The sequence below is a fragment of the Danio rerio genome, chromosome 24, assembly GCF_049306965.1.
Source record: "Danio rerio strain Tuebingen ecotype United States chromosome 24, GRCz12tu, whole genome shotgun sequence".
Taxonomy (NCBI): Eukaryota; Metazoa; Chordata; class Actinopteri; order Cypriniformes; family Danionidae; genus Danio; species Danio rerio.
Genome location: NC_133199.1, coordinates 24,521,856 through 24,538,378, shown reverse-complemented (window position 1 = coordinate 24,538,378; position 16,523 = coordinate 24,521,856). Strand labels below are relative to the sequence as shown.

The following is a 16,523-nucleotide window of genomic DNA, read 5'->3' as shown; positions in this document are numbered from 1 at the left end:
CTAGATCTTCTTTTTAATTAGAGTTTGAACCAATGCCTGTATAAAATAGGTTTGACCCTATTTTAAGGCCTATTTACACAATACATAGGAGGATAAATGGCAATGTTATCATAAATGAGTAAGATTCTGAATTATACACAACTACTGAAATACACACTCTTTCGACACATGTAGCAAACAAAACAGGTTGCTCGGTTCTCACGAAAGATCTGGCAACATGAAAAAACCTCAATTGATCAGTCGACAGAGCGGGTTTAGCTTTTTTGGAGCTTTTTGACTTTTAACTAGCTGTTAAGGTATGTAGAACTAAAAACGATACATATGTTTTAGTCCATGAATATAGCTTTATAATAGCATCGGTTTTTATTCAATAAATTGTCCATAATGGTGTATTTCCAGGGTCTTACATAGCATTACTAGTTAGCTTTCAATGGTAACGTTTAACGTAACAATGATAGCCATTTGGCTCAAACCAAAACATTCACAGCTTACATGTTAAGTTATTTCAAATAAAGTAGTTTTTCTTTGACTCTGGTCACCTTGAGTCGTTGTTTTAGCTAACGTTACTCGGGTTTACCATTTAGCAGTTTGCTAATAGTCTAAACGAAATTCTGATTTTAGTTCTTCTAACAACAGCGTGGTTTAGTTTGAGTTCATAGGTAATGTCATCGTCATGCTTAATTTGGTGTATATATTAATATGATATATTTATGAATGGGTTTGGTTTTGATTTTAGCACAGTATTTAAACCCCTGCTTCAATTATCAGACTAGAGTAAATAAACGTGTTAGTGTGTACAATCAGAAATGGCTGATCTACATTATGTAACCTGTCTGAGAATGGATTATATCTGTAGACATTGGGTTTGGTGCTCGAGTATAATGCTTCCTGATGATAGAGAAAAAAAAACATTGTCATTACTGTACTTTATCTTCATTTCACATTCATTAAATGTACATTGCGTTTTTTAATTGGTGAAAAAAAAAGAAAATGGAAAGGTAGTGCTTGTATATCATAGTTATTTGTATTTAACACGTGTATATAGACATTAGAAAGAAAATATAGAATAGTGTTAGTATTATTTTGGTTTTCCAAACATGATTTAGGTGAAATCTTTTATATTTTGAGTGTTTTCCTCATAATATTTTCCACTTTGTCCTGATGTAATGTTCACACTGACATTTACCATCTCTCCAAGTTGCAATCGCAGGGCTGATAAACAGAGTTATTTTTATATGGTAAAGCAACTGGCATGGCATTTTCTGTAGTTCAATAACTTCATTCCTCTCTTGTAATTTGAGATGTTGTGTTAATCTGATGATAAGACATTCTTCCGTCGGTCTTAAAGACTTCAAGATCTGTGATTCTTGGCAAAGCTACTCAGCACTGCATAACAGGATGTTGATCTCTCTCTTTTTTTAACTTCATAAGTGCCAAGTTCTTGTTTTAATTTGTTTAGTCTCTTTCCTATTCATATTTGTAGCTCCTCCCCTTATGCAAATATCCAAACAAAGCCCAAAGATAGAAAACATCTGGTTTATCCAGGATGAGAGCAAACATTACCGCAACAATGTAATGTTTCATTCATCACAGAAGGGTGGTGTCCGGCACCAGTGACAGACAGAGCACTGCTCAAAAAAGGGGGAGGAAGTTTGGAGGGGCGTGTGTCTCATTGGTTAACTGAAACGCTTCCCCAATCTCACTGTCTGACTTTGTTCACTTACTCTTCATGTCACCTTAAAATCTGAGGAGAAAGAGAATTTTGGAAGAGAACTGAAGTGGAATGTTTTCCTTTCAGCTGTGAGTTATTGGAGAATACAAGATTTAACAGTGTTTTGCTTTGATTGTACACTACAGGAAGCCCACTCTGTGGAAAAAATGGGGGTGAAAGATCGCCCTCAGTGCTATTTTGACGTGGAAATCAACAGAGAACCAGGTAAGATTTGACATTCATTAATAGTAAGCTGATCTCTGAACTGTTTTAAAGTGAGCTATAGAAATTAACTTTTGCAAGCATTTTGCTTCAAAGTTGCAAGTGTATAAAAAAGGTTCAGAGTTGCATGATCTGTAATTATCATTTTGTGTGAACTGAAACTTTGAAGTCAAGGAATTTGGATGTAAAATGAATACTCTAACCAGCTAAATATGAATGCATTTAATACGAAAGTGAAACATTATATGTGCTTGTTTTGTAACATGTGAAAGGCTGTTGTGGCAGTCCACAGACTCCACACCCTAACCTGCAGCTCTGTTTTAATGAACCCCAGACATTGTGTGTGCTAAATAATGTCTGCATTTCACCTCAGTCTACCAGTAATGATGTGTTTTAAGAGAGACGTCTGTGCCATAAAGCCAGGAGTGCTTATTTAGTAATTTTACACCTGTAATTTTACTAAGCAAATGTTTTAACACCATTTATGTTTTATCACATGTGAATGAATTAGAGAGCCTTCTAATTTTAGTTTTTATCCAAAACCTATGCAAAAACACACTTCCAGTTGACTGACCTGGTATTTGAATATGAAGGAGGTGTTGCTGCTTGTCACACTAAACTCACACTTTTAAGATGAATTAGTCACAGTATTCTAATATTAGGTTTTATCATATTTCATCTCAAATATAATCATTCATTTTGCTTTCTCCTAGTTGGACGAATTGTCTTTCAACTGTTCTCCGATATTTGTCCCAAGACAAGTAAAAATTTCCTTTGCCTGTGCACTGGTATGTATATCTGACATAAAATACTTTATATAAAAAATAACACCTATGTGCCTTACATTGCAGCAACATTTGGTTGTCAGTAGGGCTGCACAAAAAATCATTTTAGCATGAGCATATCGTGTGAGCATATGCAATGTTGAGTCTGAATTATAATTCATGATTTGCATGTGTTTTTGATGCCTGTGATTGTAAAATGACCTTAAAAGAATTCAGGCATAAGTACCATTTGTAACTTTAACAACAATAACTTTTTCTCATTCAGTTACTGTACTTGAATACTGTTAAACTCAGAAAATGATAAAACACTTTTTACATTCAATCTTTTTCTTGACTGTATTTATAGATGCAACACATGCAATAACAGAAATGCACTGCAAATAGCAGAGACCCCAATGTGTCGGGGGACATCAAAAAGTTTTAAGATTGTTTATTAGATTTTATGGAGATGCACTTCCACTGCAAAAACACATCTTAATTGATCAAACATACTTAATTGACAAACTTCTTTTGAAATGGAGATATTCAAATTATCTGGTGATGTATTTATATCGCAACATATATTGCAAAATAAAAAATATCACAATGCTAGATTTTTACAATATCGTCCAGCCCTAGGTGTTATTTAAATTAATGTAAATAATCTCTTTTATATATATATATATATATATATATATATATATATATATATATATATATATATATATATATATATATATATATATATATATATATATATATATATATATATATATATATATGGATGGATGGATGGATGGATGGATAGATAGATAGATAGATAGATAGATAACACCTTTTGTGGATTATAGAGCTTAATCCTGTTTTGCATCTATTAAATTCAGCCATTTTAGTAATGGAGTGAAAAATCATATTCAAAAATTTCTGATGGAATCCTTAAAAATTGTTGCATTTAGCCAATCTGTGTATAAATGAACCAACAACTAGTGACATATTTTACACAATTCAGCGTTATTTATCTCCTCTGTATGTGTGATGCACAAGTGATGCATTTACTCATTCGTGTTGCCACATCTTGCTAGTAAAACCGAAATAAGAACATTTTAAAAATAAACCTAATTTATGAATTCAAATCCACATATTCAAATATTCCAATCGGCCCACTTTTAATAACTCTATAAACTGGATTTTGTAAGCTAAAAGATCACTTTTAAAAAGTGGACATGGCAACGCTTCAATATTCCAGTGTTGCTATTCAACACTTGAACAACACCCTGTGCAAAATAGCCATCTAAACAAACAAAAAAAAATCTTTTGTTAAAAATTGAAACAGAGTGATCAGTATAAATAAGTTCACCTCCCACAGATCTCTCTTTAAAATGTATATTTTCTATAGCAGGCTTTACAGTAATATATTTGTATAATATATACAATAGATTAGACAGTCAGTACCAAAGCCACAACTGGAGCTAATCTAGCAAAAAAAAAAAAAAACTTCAGATCACAGTCTAAAAATAAATATGTTGAAGGAAAATGTAAAATACATTTTTAATAAACTAGAAAAATCAAGAGAAGCATAATATCACATTTACTTGAAATTTTATAATTTGTTTTTATTTAAATGTATTTTTTTATTCCAAAAGATGTCATGTGATCACACTCTTATTTTAATGAAAATAACTGTTTAATTAATATTTATGTTTTGTTTAAAAACAATAACTTTGCTCTAAAAAGTAGTGATTAAATTCACTGATATATATTAAGATATAAAATTTAAGATATATTATATTTATATTAAGATATAGATTCCTTGGTGGCTGTAATGTTGCTATGTTTAAATAGTGAACACCAAACAAGCTAGATTGCTATGGTTGCCTAAACCTGTAAATGTATTTAACTAATGCCCTTTCATAACCATAGGGCAGTAGCACAAAAATAGACCTGCAGGTGACCTGCTGAAAGTCCCGGCCGCCTATCAGCAAGTGCAGGTCTGTTTCTGACTGCACTAAAAACTTAACCTGATATATAGACAAGAGTCACTTTAGTCTGCATTGAGACAGTTTGGCAATATGTTAAAGTTAGTACTGCTTTGGTGTAATACAGACAACTTTTTTTTCTTACCAGATGATATTGAAATAAGAGACATATGCCCTCAGCTAGCTATTATGTTGCATATATAGCAATCCCAGAGTCCCCCCTCACCCTCCTGTATTTATTGCAGTTTTATTGGCATCACTTCCATACAGATCAGATAGGATCAACCTTTTGCTGTCTGTGTAACTGTTCTATTAGACTGATTTCACTTCTCTGATTCAGAGCAGTTTGCATGATTCTCAGGAACCTGCTATGTGAAACCTTGCTTGTTGGTTTGGTTTTTGCCTAGTAAATGTCTGATGTTTACATATACAATCCTGTTGTATAAAAGGCTCAAAGACTAGATGCCCTATTTTGGTGTCCACGTCAAATGAAATTTGCATAATTTGACTTTATATACTTAGAAAACATACTGAATGCAAGTACTGTATTTATTTAATTCAAATAACCTTTGAGGAACTAAAATGTACATGTCTATTTAATCATTTATGCAATAGCATTTTATCATTTGCTGTAAAATGTATGCTTGCCGACAAATTGGAATAGCATACTGGTTTGAAGGTAGTGGCTAATTTTAAAGATTTAAAATGACAATTCATTTGTAGAATTATCTTTAAGAGTTTTATGTCCACTAATTATTCTTGTTCTTGAAATGCTCAACAAGATTATTTTTGTATCTGCTTGTTAAATGTGACGTCACACGAAGCTGCTTCCGGGTCCAAGCTCTCTATTCAACTGAATGGGGAGACTCATGAAATGGTAAAAATAATGTTCACAAAGCGATTTAAGGCTTTCAAAAATCACGATTGCAGTATATATGTCCATGCCTAATATCCGATGGCCAAAAAGTGATACATTTTTTTATAAATTGTAAATTTTTTGGTATTTGTTATGCAGCAAGCCCAGAGATTGTTGTGTACACTATGATTTTATATAAAATTAACTTTAATGTGTGATAGGAATAAAACGTGATCATAAACGAATGATTTCTCCACTCAAATGAATGGCGGCTTGGACTCGGAAACAGTATTACATACGTCACAAACACGTCACCACTTAACAAGCGGATACAAACTGTTGTTTCTTCTGAATGACCCTTTAATATGAGGGTGTCCAAATTCAGTTCTTGAGGTCCTGCTGAGTCTAGCTAAAAACTTGTTCCACAAAGTTTTTAGTCTATCTAGTAAGATAGCTAGCTTATTCAGATGGGTTTGATTAGAGTTGTAGCTTAACTCTCCAGGACCCCAACCCTCCAGGATTTTAGACACCCCTGCTTTAGTAGGTGTCTTCAATATATCACAGTCAAAATGTCTAAGACGATCAAAATGAACAGGACACATTCTAATGCATTGGGAAAAAACTAAATATGAAATATTTATAGTTTGATGCTTGAAAATCACCTTTGACCCAAAATAATCAGAAATTATGTGTTCTTTTGGGTTTCTTGCAGGCGAGAAAGGCAGTGGCAAAGCTACAGGGAAAAAATTATGCTATAAAGGTTCAACTTTCCATCGAGTTGTAAAGAACTTCATGATCCAGGGGGGTGATTTTACTGAGGGTATGCACAATTATGCTTATAACTAAACCAGTTTGGTTTGGGTTGTGTGTTTGTTATTCTCACTATTCTTGTTAAAGAATTTTTTTTTTTTTTTTGCTTAGGCAATGGAAGAGGGGGAGAATCTATATTTGGTGGTTTCTTTGAAGGTAAGCCATCTTCAGATCGGGTTTGGTTTGAATCAAGCACTCTGTAACCTTAGCAAAGTCACTTAATTTGTGTTTTAACAGCTTTTGCATGACATTTTTGATTGAGGATCTCAGTTCTGTGCATGAATTTCATTCATTCAGTTCTTTATCCTGATCTCACTGCAGCTGTAAATGTTGGCTCTGTTTTATTCCTGTGATCATATAATGGTCTTCTTTTTGAGTCAGCATGGAGAATAAGGGCTATTTATTTATTTAAAGGTCCAGTCTTCTTGCCTAAAATTTTCAACATATTCTTTTATTTATAGAGATTGTGGTCTTTTGCAAAATGAAAAGGTAAGAGATGTACACAGTGCAGTAACACAATGTAGACTAAACATTTCCCATTCCAATCCCTTATGCCAACATTGACAAAAACGTCCACACCGCAGAGTGTGCTCATGGATATGTGGACCTTGAAATTGATTTGGTTGACTGACTTTTGTTTTCATTCCTTTGTTTTTTATAATTTCCTTTATTTTTCCAGGATGGCTTGTCATGCACTACAGCACCCTTCGAAATAATACAGTCATTAAAAGGATTGGTTGAAGCAAAGATTGTCATTTTAATCATATCTCATGTTGTCCCAAACTTGTTATTTGGTGGTACAACAAAATAAACTTAAATAATCTTTGGTGCAGACCATTTCAAGCAGTTGCTTAAATAGAGCTTTTGCATTTTTTAAAACTTAAAGGCTCAAGCAGTTGCATGGAAAAACAAGGTGATTATCAATTTCACCATTTGTGTTCCATGACAGAAAGTAAATCACTAAGGTTGGTATGGCATGAGAAATTACATAATTGTAGGTTAACTATTCCTTCATGTAATTTGGCCCAACTTGACAAAACAGTTCTAATGTAAACAGTTGTTACTATAGTAGAGCTCAGGGTAGAACATCTCTGCTTTTGTACTGAAGAGCATGAGAAACACTCAGAAGCAGAATAAAAAGCATCACTTTTGTCAGGTGTTCATAAACATCTCTTTGCCTGTCTCTATCCTTCTCCTTAACACTTTTAGAAGTCGCCAAGTATTAAGTGTCGTTCTCTGTACTTGTCTGTTTTCAACAGATGAGAACTTTACTCTCAAACATGACAGAGCCTTCCTCTTGTCGATGGCCAACCGTGGCAAAGACACAAATGGCTCCCAGTTCTTCATGTAAGTACTACTTACTCTGGTATAAGTCACACAGAGGGTGTATTTGTTTATAGAAACAATCAGTCATTCATCATCAAACCTTTTTAGCATTTAATATGACTGATTGGTCACTATTAAATGACACATGCAATACGTACACTTTACGTATTCCTCATCACTTCAACAGAATTGTTTTGTCATAGATGTTGCACTGTGGTGCAACTTATTTAATAATGCGTGTTTGAAAGCCTGTATCTGTTTTTAAAGCTGTTAAAACACAAAGAACATAGAGTAACTATACACAGTTCATGCAAATCACTAGTGATGTTATTTTTGCCAATGCTTTCTAGCTTTCCTAAGCTCTTCAAACTCTTTACTTTTATATATACACATTTTCTTTATTTTTTAACAATCTACATATTCATGTGGGATGCAGGTGCATTTTCATCTCCCTTTTCCCCTGTCAATGTGCATTTAGAAATATGTTATGATCAGAAAGAAATTCCTCTTTGCCTACAAATGTATTACAATTTTTCTCTTGCCGTTTTTGTGTAAAATTTGCAGAAACTCTAGCATCCTGCTCTACCAAGGTAAAGTGTCTCTCCAAGGCTGTGCTTCTCTCTCCTGACTGTGTATTTCTGGTTGCTTTTAGCTAGCACTGGCTTCTTGTTATGTTTAAATAATGTTTTACCTCATATGAAATCTGTTCTCCCAGCACCAACATCCTGAGGTCTTTCAGTTATTGTTGTATTTCAAGTTTAGCATTGCAGGATGTATTTTCCTGCCATGGACAAAGTGATTTCTATGAGATGAATGAGATGAACTGGTTTTGTCAGCGTAATGTTGGCAGATCTTGGACCTGTTCCTGTTCATCTTTAGTATTTACCCATCCAGCCTTTGCTATTGTGCGAGCACTGCTGGTTTAAAATTTCTCAATGTTTGAATAGATGCACTCAAATTTCTTCTTGATGAAAGATTAAGCGCTTTTTTATATAACTAATTTTTCCTTCCTTTTTTCCTCACATATTTCTCTTGGATGTAATGTAATTTGCCTGACTACAGAACTACAAAGACAGCGCCTCACCTAGATGGGTAGGTTCATAGTAATCCAGTGGCTCATTTTAACTAGTTTTATCACGTGTAGTTTAGAGCAACATATTCATGTAAAATGTAGAATTTAGAAATGTATTACACATTTCTTGTAACTGTAAGAACTGTTGGTCTATTTTAGAGTGCATGTGGTCTTCGGGCTGGTCATCTCTGGCTTTGAGGTCATAAAGAACATTGAGGGGCTGAAGACTGACTCAGCCAGCAGACCGTATGCTGATGTCAGAGTGATTGACTGTGGACAGCTGATTACAAAGTCTGCAAACGACGGTAAGCTTGTTTATGTGTGCAAGAGGAATTTTGGCTTCAGACCTGTTGCCTCTTACTACATTGTCTTAACTTGTCTTTAACCAATGGAGAGTATTTTAATCTCCACATCGGTTGCATTGTGGGGTAAATATGGTGTCTAAAAATAGAAAAGGAAAAGATCCCAAAACAAAATGGCAGCTCTTTGAAAGACTGCAAAGCCCATGTTTAATACATGTACTTACACTGTCTTCTAACCAGGCTTGATGTGACAAAGTGTCAAGTAACAAATCGCATCTCTTCTATGTTTTTCCTTTAACAAGTGATGTACAACGTCAGTCACGGTGTCTATTTTGTCATTCTAATATTAAATCTGTCAAATCTACCAAAATCCTGCTCCCATCTTAAATATTGTGTAATGGTTTGTTCTTTATATATTGTTTATTTTGATCCATGTACAAACATCTATAGTTCAAATTAATTACATACTGATGAAAAATGTTTTTTAGATAACTAATAGATTATCTTTTGTTTTCCGTAGTTCTTCAAGGCAAACTGAGAAAAGCATTCTATTCTGAGGATGACTCTCAGAGTTCCTCTGAGTCTTTATCTGAGCATTCCTCACTAGAAGAAGAGCCTACATCTCGAAAGAGGAAAAAAAGCTCAAAGAGTAAACATGCAAAGAGAAGCAGAAGAGAGGCAAAGAAGGACAGAGAGACTGTTAAAACTGCAGGACCCGCAAGGTAAATGATTGTAAATTCTCATATACACCGTGCGTCATCTGTTTTGTTTCATCTGTTTGCATTTTATTTGTTATTCAGGAAAAGACCTAAATTAATAACACATTTGGTATTAGCCTTTACTGATACTTGTCAGCCATTTGGCAGTTTTTGACCTTGTCCAATTAAATGTAGTACATTGATAAACTTTTAAAATTCAAAACCGTCACGAAGGAAAAATATGCAATGATTAAGTTGTTCCTCCTATTTTTATAGTATGTCTTGTTTTGAATTTATAATAGAAATATACTGCCGACTCTTCCTGATTTACAGTCATGCTGAGGGCGAGATGGCAGAGGAAAATGATGGTGAAGCTGAACAGAATGTGAAAAGGGAGAAGCCTGTGGTCCGACCAGAAGAGATCCCACCTGTGCCAGAAAACCGTTTCCTGCTCCGCAGAGACATGCCTACCCAGGAGGAGGCAATAAAAATGTTAGTGTCTTTTGTCAGACATCACAAGGTTTTTTTTTTTTTCACTCATTTATTAGATAATATCTGAAAATGGCTGACATCAAATTTTAAAGTGTTTCTTAAGACCCATAGTGATAAATATTTTATTAACATTTTTTCGTGTTTAATGATTAATCTCTGGAATCTAAGGCTAGTTTTTAATTAAGTATTTTAGTCCAAAAAGAGTAGAACTGAAAACTAATACTTTTTCCCCACAATAGTGATGTACAGGACACAGACATTGTACCAAATGACACCAAACCAGCTGTCACAAAATCTGGACGCAAGATCAAAGGCCGCGGAACTATGGTATGACAGCTGTGAATTACATTTATACAGAACTCAATGACACAGAATAACATCAAGTAATAATACCAAATACATGTTTTTTTGCAAACTCCAATCTACAGATTTCGTTTCAGTTTTTTAAATTTTAATTAAATAATTCCACTGATCTGACATTGACTCCTCAAAAAGTATTTAATGAGGATGTAAGTCTTGTTGATGCATGAAGTGCTTTTTGCGAGGGATTTATTTTGCATTTTCCTGCAGAGATACCATACACCCCCTCGGTCAAAGTCCCGTTCAGAGTCAGAATGTGAACGGGGGAGCAGTGAGACTCCCCCACACTGGAAAGAGGAAATGCAGAGGACCAAGGCTTACCAGCCCCCCAGTGTGGAGAGATGGAGTAAAGAAGAAAGGTATGTTGTAATGCCATATTGTTTTATGTAAAAGTGTTATATCTTATTTGAATAAGCTAAAATTGGAAGTTTACTTCTGTTTTTTTTTTTTTTTTTTCATTTCATGAGTTTTTACATCACTTTCACTTTGACTATTGTTCAAACAGATGGGATGACAGAAGTGACACCCCAAGGTCCAGGTCAGAATCCAGAGAACATTCCTTGGGTGAGGCCTCTGTGTACTCAAGCCAACATAGATCTAAAAAAGAAAAAAAGAAAGCCAAACAAAAGAAGAAATCTAAGAAACGGAAGCATGCTAAAAAACATAAAAAGACCAAGACCAAGGAAACATCTCTGACGGATGGTGAGGTGTCTGTGTCCTCAGGTAAGAGGACAAAACACTCAAGCCGTGCTGAAAGGAGACGTTCTCGTTCTTATTCTCGCTCATCCTCACGTCACTCACATAGATCGTATAAATCGGAGTCAGAAAGGAGACATTACTTATCGAGCTCTTCTAGAGATTCACGGTCTTATTCGAGATCTAGGAGCAGATCATATTCTAGAAGTGACTCAAGGTCAGAGAGGCGGGCTCGATCATCCAAGAGGTCAAGTCGAAGCCGATCAGGGAGGTCTGTTACACATTCTAGGTCACGGTCTCGTTCTAGATACAGGACAAGGTCAAGAACCAGATCAAACTCTAGGTATAGTTCAGAAACCCCAACACGTTCCAAGAAAAGAAATGAATTGAGATCCCCTCGAAAGTCCAAGCCTACAGAGGGTGGTATTTCCAGATTAGATAAGTCTGTCCCTAAATCGATTAAAGGTGAAGAAGCTAAAGTTCAACCTTCAGCGTCTTCAGAGAGTGTCTCTGCATTGCCTATGAGTGACAGTCCACCACCTTCTCGATGGAAACCAGGCCTGAAACCCTGGAAACCTTCTTATGTCCGTATCCCAGACACTGATGTAAAATCAGCTCTGGCTTCCAATGCACTAACAAGCTCATCGTCAAATGCACCTCTGGAGACAATGTCCTCTTTAAAGCAAGATATAGCTGTTAGTCAAAGGGATCTAAGCAGTGGTAACAGTAACATTCCTGATAGGCTCTTGGAAAGAAGTTTATCCAGGAGCAGGTCTTGTAGTCAATCAGGAAGCTGCAGCAAATCACCAACTCATTATGGCAATAGATCGTCCTCCTGCAGTAGGTCAGAATCTTATAGTTCATACAAAGAAAGATCCACTGTGAAGAAGAGAAAACATTTCAGTTCTCATAGAAATGCTCAAAAGAGAGACAACCATGCAAATCGTCATGATGGTGGCCACAAAGATACATCTCCCTCCTCAGAGGATGTATCAGATAATCCATACAGCCCATTACACGTGCAAAGTGACATCTTGGTACAGAAAAACACGCTTGATTCTCTTTCAGCCCTACGGGCATTGGCATTAAAAAGCAAGAACCTCAATCGAAGGAAAGTACCATTAATGGACAAGAAAAGTGCATCTGGTTGGGAAAGTGATGAGGAGAATGCAAGTAAGACTAATACTGCCAAAGTACACAATCAGCACCTTGTTAAAGATGAAGAACTTAATGAAATGAAAAAAAGGCAGATTTTGTCTCGTTGTTGGGAGTCTGAGAGTGACACAGAAATACCAGATAAAACTGCTGTTGGTGAGGCTAAATATTTGTCTGAGAAAGAGGAGGGAGAGGCTAGTACAGAATCAGAATATGAATACCCTTTATGGCCAAACCTAGGTGCTGAAATGTCTAAGGAGTTAAAAGCTAATGACGAGCACTCTGCAGACACAAAACCTTCAAAGCACAAGAACAAAAAAGCCAAACGGAAGCACAAACACAAGAGGAAGAATTCTTCAAGGTCAGCATCTCGTAAATCCAAGGCCAAGAAAACCAAGAAGCATCAGAAGCCAAAAGAGACATTTCATTGGCAGCCTCCTCTAGAGTTTGGGGACGAAGGTGAGGAGGACGATTCAGTCACTCAAACCAAGCAATTACACAAAGCAAGTACTGATGCCATCAATGATGGAACAAAACGTAATTTAAAGGCTGAACAGATCAAGCAAAAAGTCTCAGAGAATACAGATCAGGATCAAAAGATTGTTGAATCACAGCAAGATAAGTTGTCAATAGAGTCTTCTAAAGTTATTGATGAGAATGAGAAGATGCCTAAAATCCAAAAATCAAAGTTACACAACAATACCAAAAGAGATCTTGCTCAAAGCCACCCAGAAACCCTTTCCAATCTTTCAGACACTAACTTGGCAAGTAACAAACCATCAGACCTGAATAAAGTTGAGCCACATTCTCCAGAGTGCATACCAGAAGCTCAGCAACTTGGGCCCAAAGCAACTGGCTTTTCCCCACTGAAAAATATTCTAAATAACGACAACGTGCTTGTTCCATCTCAGAAAGATAAAGTCAGCTCCATTACTACTGGATCAGCTTTACCACAAGACAGTAAACAAGAGGAAACTGTACCTGGTGACAGTTGTGTCTCAGTGGTTGAAAATAAATGGAAACCTTTGACAGGGATGACGGCTGTGCAAACCATTACGAGAAAGCCTTTCATTATGAAAATAAACAAACAGCAAGATCAACTTGTAGGAAAGAGCCAGGGTGTCAAGATTGAGATCAAGAGCAAGAGTAGAGTTCGTCCAGGATCCCTTTTTGATGAGGTACGAAAGACTGCTCGGTTAAATCAAAGACCCAGAAATCAAGACAGCTCAAGTGAAGAAGACTCCCTTCCAGCTGCAGGAGAAAAGCCTGAAGCCCATAATCACTCAAGGAGCAAGTCAAAGTCTGTGTCTAGTCATAGGTCCCACCGCAGAAGTAGGTCCCATTCATATAGCCACCCCAGGAGCAGGTCCAGAAGCTACACCTACTCTTCCAGGTTGATTTTAGAAGACATTGTTTTAAATATCTATATGTTAATTCTGTACACCTATTTTTTAAGTGTTCGCATATATATTTTTTTTTAATTCAGGAGCTACAGTAGAAGTAGAAGCAGAAGTAGATACAGTAAAGGACACTCTCGTTCTCGAAGTAGCACCTACCGAAGTTACCGTAGGTAAGCGATAAAGATATTCCGTTATGCTCCATTCTCAGGTATTTTAAAAGAACATTTGTTGTACAATAGGAGATTCATTTTTCTAACTATTTAAGATGTTATGTGATGTTTCAGCCGCACACACAGTAGGAGTCGCTCTAGGGGTCGGTATAGAGGTCGTTACAGATCAAGGTAAGCATGGTGCCAAATTATGAATAAACTTTGATTGTAATTTGATGTCATAAACAATTTGTGTTTTTTCTTTTCCTTTTCGGTTCTTGGATGTACAGGTCAGACTCTTACGATAGTTATTCTAGCCACAGCCGCAGTCGTAGCAGAAGAAGAGGGCATCGGAGAAGCAAAAGCTCTGATCGCAGGTCCAGGTAAATCATCAGTTCATGCTTCTGTCCTTACTGAATTGTATGGATATAATAATATGTTTAATGCGTTGTCTTTCTTCATGTTCAGGTCATATCGCTCCTACAGTCGCAGTTCCTCTAGGCGGCGAAGTCATAGTCGAAGCAGTCGATACAGCTGAGTTTAAGGCATAATGATTGGATCAATAGTTTAATTTTTGTATGGTAATTTACATACTTTCTTGTACACTGACATTATGCTGTATTTTTTTTTTTTTTTACATTTTATGAATGAATGTACATTTGAAAAAAACTTAGTCACCACTTTTTATTCTGACACTTTTTCTGTATTCCTAGCAAAGGGAGCATAGAAACCATCCAACTGTATAGCCAAGGTTATATATAAACAGCTACTTACCTCTTACTTATCTTTGAAACATGAGAGTTTGTAAAATGTATTTCATGTTTGGAAGGATTGTAACACGCAGCTCTGTTGGTTAACATCAATGGAAAAAGTTTTGATTTGACTAAATGAATGTTTTATGTTTAATAGATTGACTTGTTTTTTTATTATTTTTATTTGTACATAAAATACTCTGAATGTATCTAATGCTGCTTATTGATATACTGTTGAATTATAACAGACACACCTTGCCAACTGTAAATAAAACAATATTTGTTTGTGAAATGCTACAAGTGCTATATAATGTTTTCAGGGATCTAAGTTTTCAAATAGCAGTCTTGTAGCGACATCTACTTAATTTTTCAGTGGTATATTATATCGTAGTCAACGTTTAAAGTAAATCAAAAAAGGTTTTCAAAATTGTCCTGACAAGAACTTTGATGAAAGGTTTTGTTCCACTTTAAATGTTGGCTACTGTACACAAAGTTGAGTATGATGCATTAGGAGATGGTCACTGCGGAGGCAAGTAAAAAGTTACAAATCTAAAGAAAATACAATTTAATGCAAACAAAATATTGCATAAAAATATTGCAACCAAAAAAATTGCAACAAATTAGATTTTTTGTCTCTTGATTTTTAAATTTGGGTGTAATAGTTTTTGGACCATTATCGTAAGTTATTTTGTTAGATAAGCTCCGGATTTGGCTTCAGTACTGACTAATCTAATGTACATGCACAAATATAATTTTGTGTAGCTTCCTATTAAAAATATAGATTTGTAAGGGGTGTATTTTATATGCTGAGCACTGTACTTCATTTTTCAGAGGTATATTATATAGTAATCAACACTTGAAGTGAATGAATCCTTCATATCATTAAGCTCATAACTGATCGAAAGGACATGATCTCGCATACAAGCAGCCAAAATGAGTTTCCTTTGTATGCTGGCTGGGCACACCCTTATTGATAGGGTTAGGAGCTCTGTCACCTGGGAGTAGCTCAAAGTAGAGCTGCTGCTCCTCCACATCGAGAAACGTCAGCTGGGGTGGCTCGGGCATCTGTTTCAGGCCGTACTCACACTAGGTACAGTTGTCTCGAACCGGGCCAAAGCACGCTCCCCCCTCCCGTCTCCCCCGATGGCCCGCGCTCACGCCACAAACGGGCTTCGGCACGCTTACGTCATCGCTGCTGGGCTGTTCAGTGAGAAGCGCTCTCACTCTGCCGCACAGAGGAGATTTCTCTAGTTATATCGTTTCAGTCGTTTGATATGCCGTCAAATATTTCGCCAAACAGTCCTTAGGGATGCGGACCGCGCTCAGGCACACCTCTTCCAACCGGGCCAGGGCCGGCCAATTGAACCGTGCTTAAGCCCGATTCAGCGCACTCACACTTCTCAAACGATCCGGGAAACGTGCCTGGGCACGGTACGGATGGCATAGTGTGAGTAGGCCCTCAGATGCCTCCTGGCTGGACTGGAAATGTCTTGGTACCCCCCCCCCAGAGGAGCTGGAAGACGTGTCTGGGGACAGGGAAGTCTGGAGTTCTCTCCTAAGAATGTTACCCTTGCGACCCAGCCAATGACCTAGAATGAGCGTTGTTTGTTAGTTTTAGGATAAATCTGATAAAAAAAAAGTTTTGATCCACTTTAATTGTTGGTTACTGTACACAAAGTTGAGTATGATGCATTAAAACAGGAGTGTCCAAACTCGGTGCTGGAGGGCCGGTGTTCTGCAAAGTTTGGTTTCAACGCCTATCAGACACACCTGGGCTAGTTA

The 16,523-nt window shown here is 36.4% G+C and overlaps 1 protein-coding gene across 2 annotated transcripts; it reads left to right on the top strand.

The window, feature by feature from the left end:
• Positions 1-214: 214 nt before the first annotated feature.
• On the top strand, positions 215-15,033 carry nktr (natural killer cell triggering receptor). Of its 2 annotated transcripts, XM_001338036.8 has the most exons (17): positions 215-296; positions 1,858-1,936; positions 2,647-2,721; positions 6,242-6,349; positions 6,451-6,495; positions 7,599-7,686; positions 8,728-8,757; positions 8,897-9,042; positions 9,560-9,761; positions 10,071-10,229; positions 10,469-10,556; positions 10,800-10,948; positions 11,095-13,833; positions 13,927-14,010; positions 14,125-14,181; positions 14,280-14,372; positions 14,458-15,033. In XM_001338036.8, exons 2-17 carry the CDS (start codon positions 1,879-1,881, stop codon positions 14,525-14,527), a joined length of 4,191 nt encoding a protein of 1,396 aa, XP_001338072.5. In that variant the 5' UTR covers positions 215-296; positions 1,858-1,878; the 3' UTR covers positions 14,528-15,033. The 2 variants fall into 2 exon arrangements, with proteins under 2 accessions (XP_001338072.5, XP_005162782.2); XM_005162725.5 differs by lacking the exons at positions 215-296; positions 1,858-1,936; positions 2,647-2,721; positions 6,242-6,349 and adding an exon at positions 6,801-6,828 and having other exon boundaries at positions 6,465-6,495.
• Positions 15,034-16,523: the final 1,490 nt, after the last annotated feature.

Bases quoted from the DNA above. Each gene is read 5' to 3' on its own strand.
- nktr (XM_001338036.8), top strand. From the start codon at position 1,879: ATGGGGGTGAAAGATCGCCCTCAGTGCTATTTTGACGTGGAAATCAAC. The intron at 2,722-6,241 runs GTATGTATATCT...GGTTTCTTGCAG, and splicing joins TTTCCTTTGCCTGTGCACTG to GCGAGAAAGGCAGTGGCAAA. The intron at 10,230-10,468 runs GTTAGTGTCTTT...TCCCCACAATAG, and splicing joins CAGGAGGAGGCAATAAAAAT to TGATGTACAGGACACAGACA.